Source organism: Enoplosus armatus, chromosome 7 (assembly GCF_043641665.1).
Source record: "Enoplosus armatus isolate fEnoArm2 chromosome 7, fEnoArm2.hap1, whole genome shotgun sequence".
Taxonomy (NCBI): domain Eukaryota; kingdom Metazoa; phylum Chordata; class Actinopteri; order Centrarchiformes; family Enoplosidae; genus Enoplosus; species Enoplosus armatus.
This window is the reverse complement of record NC_092186.1, coordinates 8,186,773-8,193,188: the sequence shown is the minus strand read 5'-3', so window position 1 is coordinate 8,193,188 and position 6,416 is coordinate 8,186,773. Positions and strand designations below refer to the sequence as shown.

The following is a 6,416-nucleotide window of genomic DNA, read 5'->3' as shown; positions in this document are numbered from 1 at the left end:
GTTACAATATAATGCAACCCAACAAAACCAACTACAGCCACAGAAATATCACGGGCTCGGGTACAAATCTGTCAGGCAGAGACTGAGCAGTGTGGCATTCATTCGTTGTGTTCACTAAGAGCAGTATGAGAAGTGAGTGTTTGAAGAAAACAGCGTTTATAACTCTGCTTGTTAGTTTTCTGATGGTCACCAGCTGGAGTTCTCACTTTACTCACCTTTACTGTGACTTCGTGTCTCTTCGTCACCGCCCTGACGCCTCGCGTTCAGACAACCTGTTCATCAAATCCAATAACTTTTTCACGCGCGCTGAGCTCTTAATGACGCAGTCAAGTGTCAGCGCGCGAGGGGTGTGTGTGACACGAGCCTTCATATTTGTCTGACGTGAGACGGAAACTCTCAGAAGAGCAAGAAGTCAAGCGGACAGAGCCAAAATATTTTTTTTTTTAAAAAAGAGAAGAAAGGCCAGCGACAGAGGGAGATGAGGACCTTCCAGAGCCAAAGCCAGCCCGCGCAGCGCGGAGCCGCCAGCAGCCTGCACAGCCTCGGCAGCAGCGCCGTGAGTCCACTCAGCACGGCCAGCATCACCCTCGCAGCCCTACTCATACTCACCATGAGTACCATCCCAGTCTGCAAAAGTAAGTCAGCCACTATTTGATCTTGTCTGTTTATTTTATCCTCAGCTTTTTGGAAGAACTCTTTAAGAGTAAATTTAAACATATATAGAAAGCTATAGAAACTCTTCTTAGTCTATCTATCTATCTATCTATCTATCTATCTATCTATATACAAATAATTGTTCTGCAGTATAAGATAAACCCAAAAAGATAAATAACACGTATTTGCTATAGAAATATAAGTTGTTATTAATAATAGTATTACTCCATATCAACCCTTTTATTTGAATTCTTGAATTACTAAAATGTTATTACTATTTTGTTTTAGGTTTTGCTACCTTAGGTAGTGATTTTCCAGATTTCTTCAGTGAAATATTGGTACAAATGGATAAATAATTATAATCTTTGTTTGGTTTATCCTATACTTTAGTACAGTAGCGTAATGTGTAGGACTGAGTGGATAGATAGATAGATAGATAGATAGATAGATAGATAGATAGATAGAGTTTAAGTCTGAATTTTAAATATAAAACTTAACATTGTTTCTCTTGTTTTATTCTCTTATTTATAAAATACTGTATTTTCATGTGATTTACTGTACATCACTTTGCTGCTGACTCAAATCCATATTCTGAATATCCATCATGATTCTTGTTAAAAGGATTTTTTATCCATCCATCATTGTCACTCTCGCTGAGAGACGTCTGACGTTTGTTCTGGTCTTGCAACCTCTGACTTGATGTGTCTACTCTCTGATATAAAGTCACAAATGACTGAGATGTGCGTAGGAGTGGATTGACTGTCACTTCCTCCCATGATGTCAAGTTTTGGTGCAGTGGCGCTGTTCTGTTGACGTATTTTCTTTGTAAAAACATGATTAGACAGATTCTAAAAAGTAGAAGAGTTGGTGAAATCGAGTTCTTTTAAATCGTCAATGTTTTCTAAAGCAGATATCCAAGCTTCTACCTCTGCTGATAGACATCCACTGCAATCATGTTGAAGCAGAGGGTCAACAAAACAGAAGATGTCAGGAGATGCTGTTCGTCATCACAGCAGAGGCACCACTGACCTGCAGCCTAATCTCATCGCACATTATTACTGTTCTGTCAATAAAAGCATTTTGTTCTTTTCAGATGTAAATGTTTCGTGAGGTTGATTTTAAAATAGCAGCATTACTGTAACTGTATTATATCAACTGTGCCTTTCTGTGTGAAAACAAAAGGTGCTCCAGCAGAACTTCAGCAAGCTACAACAGATCAGAGGCAGCTACTCAGCCAGGTATGCAGCTCTGCTTTATTCTTTCTTTCTTCTTCATCCTTCCTGTCTGTGTGCTTGACCTTCATCCTCTGTGCTGCTCCACAGATAGACGCTGTGTGCTCGTCCTACCTCTCTGCAGACCCGAAGTTTTGGGTGAGTGAGTAGTGATTCTCTCTGGCTTTACACACATATTACAAGTTTATAGTTTCTTTTAACAGCCGCTCTACTTTCTTGTCATTTTTTCAGGCATCTGATGTCTTAGGAGAACTCTGTGTCTTGATGCTGATTCAGAAGTCAAAGGTACCTCATACCTTCATAATGTCTTTTTGAACGTCTCAGAGTGTATGTCACCAGCAAACCTAGCAAAAAATAATTGATTTCACATCAGGTTTTATATGAAAGGGCACATTCGCACTGTTGACATCAACTAAAAGACTTGTTGTTGTCATCTCAGGAGCTGAAAGGGCGAGAAAATAGTAAAAGGGTAAGTTCAGCTTATTTTTTCTGTTATTATTTACCCTAAAATGGTCAGATCAGACCCACAGAGTCACAATATATATATATATACATATATATATATATATATATGCAGCTGTGCTTCATTCTTTATATATATATATATATATAAATATATATATATATATTTCATGCACTGTATATGTGCAGTTTTTATTTCATTACTCTAGACCACAAGGTTCTGCTTTGTCACAGGGGACGGTAAGTAAGTTAAAAGATTAATCTGCACTGTTAACAGTATGCTGCTTGACCTAAGAAAGCACCTCAGATTGTTTTACAACTATATGCAACATGCACTTTTTGTGTGAGTGTGGCACTCGACTTCAAACGGCTGAATCTAGCGCACTGTTAGAGCTATTGTGAGGGGATGGCACCAGCTGTGTACATGATCACTCTTCATTCTTCAAACCACACATTTACAACCACAGATGAACACTGATGTGTACGTATGCATGCAGACAAATACTGCGACGGGCCTCATGTGCACAAATATAAAATGAAATCTTCCTGTAGCACTTGTCTCCCGTGTTCTGTGCTCTGCATGTCAGGTGCTTATTCTCATAAACCTGCAACATTTTGTGCAGGAAGCTTTATTTCTTGGTTGCACGAGAACTTGGATTATGTTTGCCCCCCTCTGTCTGTCGTTTGCACTGGACAATGCAAATGTCAATCAAGACGCAAGGGAAAAGTTGCAGGAATGTAATATCAATACAATATAAATATTAAGGTACATTTTGATGATTCAATATGATCCTTTTTGACATTTTTATGTGTGAGTTAAAACTACAAAAGATTTCTGGTCATGTAGGAGATAGAAAAGTCAACAGGGATGACTCAGAGAGCTGTATCTTTGCAGCTGTGATAGAAGTAGAGTGAAATGTTCACGTTATCGAGCATCAGACTCAGTGTAAAATACGTTATGATCACATCTATTGAATTTATTGCCCATTAAAACCTACAACCCCACAAAATATCCCAGGACACACATTCACTTGCCACAACAACCCATATTTCTTACATGAAATATGAAGCTATTTGTCCTCTGCTCCTCCATCACTGGTGTGTGAATAATGCAGAATGTGTTTATCAAAACACTGATGCTGAGGCCGCCGTGAAGACGTTGCTGCACTGAGGAAGCGTTTGTATTACGTTTGCATTTCTGTGTTGCATGTTCTTGTGTGTTTTTGAGAGAGAAGCAGATGTCTTTGCCTCTGAAGAGTCCACACTCCTGTACTTTTCTTTGTCGCTGGAGCTGTTATTCATGTCTGTGTGTCCGGCTGTGTTTGTCAGACCCCCCTGTTGCACCCTCTCCTGCATCTAGCTTCTCAACTCCATACCAGAGGAGAGAGAGGACTTTCGATGCGCGTATGTACCACCCACGACTGTTCTCCTTTCACTCTCCATTTGTTTTTGTTTTTTTTTTGCTTTTCAAAATAATCTCACAGCCTCTGATTGATAAAACAAAGGTATTGAAATCAAATACTTTGTTTTTTTAGCATACAAAAAAAACCCTGTATGCAATCAGTGATGCAAGCTGACATGAAATTCATGTCATTCTATTTTGTGTGACATATTTTCACAATGTATTCAGATGCCTCTATAGGATGCTTGTTTGAAAATATAGAAATAGCTGATGAATAGAAAATGATACAACTGCAGCATACACAGTGGAAGTAGTACACTGTACTTTTGTATGTTTGTAGCAAATACCATAGATATTGAAATGTGTGTGCTACATTGTGTAGTCGATCTCAACGTATGTTTTCCCCCGTTCGTGAGCTTACATGTTAGTAATGCCGTTTCATATCGGGCAGCACTCCCCACTCTCTGTACCAGCTCAGTCTACATTAGTTGTTCTTTCCCAAGCTGCGAGTAATTATGGTCTAAAATTAGTGCAGCTGACAGGTGAACTTATCTCTCGTGGCTATCAAGCGCTGCTTTTCACAAAGTGGACATAGAGGAATTGTGAGTGAGAAACGTGGAGAGTGTTTGTTTTGGAAAATCCAGATGTGGATGTTTTGAGCGAGTGCTGTTGGCTTTTGCTGTCGGAGGAGAGTTGTAGAGACACTGAGAAAACGGCACATAAGACGGGGATATTCTTATATCCAAGTTCAATTCTGTGTTTTTTGTGTCTATACAGGCTGAACTCCAGGGACCTGGGGGAATCCAGAGCAGAGGTTACTTCCTCTATCGGGTATGAACATGTTTATGTCAGGAAATAAAAAAAAATTCCCCTGGATAATATGATGAACATTCAATAAAATTTTGTTTGCACTTACAGCCACGAAATGGAAGACGATCCTTAGAATATGAGTAAATTATAAGGTAATACTCTTTTTGGCAACTCAACACCCATGGATGCAGTCTCAAATAGACATGTTACAATGACATTTGAAAGATTAAGGGACTGAACGAAAATTATTAGGAGAGGAGGGTTGTAATTTGAAATAATTTTCTTACCCCAGCTTATTTTAATTTGTTTTGTTTCAGCTGTCTCTTGTAATGTAGTAACACTAAAAGTTACAATGAAATTGTATCAAAAAGATAACTTTCATGTGCGCCTTGGCTCACAAAGGTGCAATTTATTATATGCAGAGGGGTTTTACTTTTCTCCATCATAATCAGCTAGTGGCTAATGTAAAGTAGCTAACACCCTGATGCTAACACACCATGTCAGTTTTTGAGAAACACGAAGAAACACTTGAATCATTTTTGTTATTTGTGATTGAACAAATCCTTCCAAACATCGTGTCATTTTTGAAGATTTCCTTTTTAACTTCTAATGTGCGTATTAGTGGCTAAAATTAAGGTTGATTAATTAATGGTTGAGCGAGTTGTACCAATTATAACAGTGTTATATTATTTTGAGGGGAAGAGGGTGTTGCACTTTCAGAAAAAGGTTCAAAGAAAATATTAATAATGCTGAGAAGGACCTTGCATAAAAAACACAAGGTTCACCCTCCACCTTCCCACCCCAGTAATTTTCATACAGTCCCTAATTGCCATTGAAATCCTGTCATTATCCTAATGGCAGGAATGATGATTTTTAGGATTATTAGGATCTATAGGCTGCTAGCACCACGTTTATATGGGGTTACAATATCAGAGAAATGTTTTTGTTCTTGTAATCATCATCTAATCATGTGTATTAATGTGTGGTAGAGTCTCCACCTCTGAAGCTTAGTGTACAGAGACAACACAGACCCTGAGACCCAATCCGCTGCACCACGACTGAGTGATCCAGACTTCAACCACAGCCCTCTGCCGCTGCTGTACAGTGATGTCTGAATGTACACAAAGAATATGATTAAAATACTATTCACTTGTCCAGATTTTATTTTGTGTTAAATGTGTGTCATTTGCATTAAAATGGCTATAATGTGGTCGGGTGTAGTTGTGCAAGTTTGATTTGCTGCACATTATGAACAAGAATCTTTCACTGGAAAATGTGTCAAACAGGTACTGTATGCATGAATGAAATGTAATCAAATTTATTTGACATTAAAAAGAAGTTACACATATTGTTGAATATAAACACATATTTTTAAGTACAGATTAAAATGATCATAATTAAGAAATAAGGACAGCACTTTTTTAAATTTGTTTGTGTCCTGTCATTCAAAGCCATAAACTCATGCAAGGATATTAGAAATATTTTGATTGATCATGTTTTTTTGTTGTTGACACTATTGGTTGGTTTTTCTACAAATTCATATTCTTTTTGCTTTCTTCCTTAAATGTTGTTATTTTCTACCCTGAATATGTAATTACTGTTATCAACAGTAGATGTCACCACTATCAGCCAGATGAAACTGATTTCTTTGTGCTGCTAAAAATAAGACACGATAGGGAGATGCAAATGTATGTTTTTATCCACGTCTTTTGTTTAAATATGTTTTCATTAGGCTTTTAAAATATGGATCACCTTTACAGGCATGATAAGAAGATGAATCCTAAAAGGTATAGATTTGGTCGGTTCGTTCGATTCCTCAACTGATTGTATGATAAATCTGACACCCTGATAAGACT

General features: G+C 37.9%; 1 protein-coding gene across 1 annotated transcript; it reads left to right on the top strand.

Moving 5' to 3' along the window:
• The first annotated feature begins 478 nt into the window (after positions 1-478).
• Positions 479-5,605, top strand: nmu (neuromedin U). Its single transcript, XM_070909612.1, has 9 exons — positions 479-635; positions 1,837-1,892; positions 1,977-2,024; positions 2,118-2,171; positions 2,326-2,355; positions 3,678-3,752; positions 4,528-4,581; positions 4,669-4,712; positions 5,552-5,605. Exons 1-8 carry the CDS (start codon positions 479-481, stop codon positions 4,702-4,704), a joined length of 510 nt encoding a protein of 169 aa, XP_070765713.1. The 3' UTR covers positions 4,705-4,712; positions 5,552-5,605.
• The last annotated feature ends 811 nt before the right edge of the window (positions 5,606-6,416 follow it).

Excerpts from the sequence above, each read along its gene's own strand:
- nmu (XM_070909612.1), top strand. The coding sequence starts at position 479 with ATGAGGACCTTCCAGAGCCAAAGCCAGCCCGCGCAGCGCGGAGCCGCC. Across the intron at positions 2,356-3,677 it reads GGCGAGAAAATAGTAAAAGG|ACCCCCCTGTTGCACCCTCT; the intron begins GTAAGTTCAGCT and ends TGTGTTTGTCAG. Across the intron at positions 3,753-4,527 it reads AGAGAGGACTTTCGATGCGC|GCTGAACTCCAGGGACCTGG; the intron begins GTATGTACCACC and ends GTGTCTATACAG.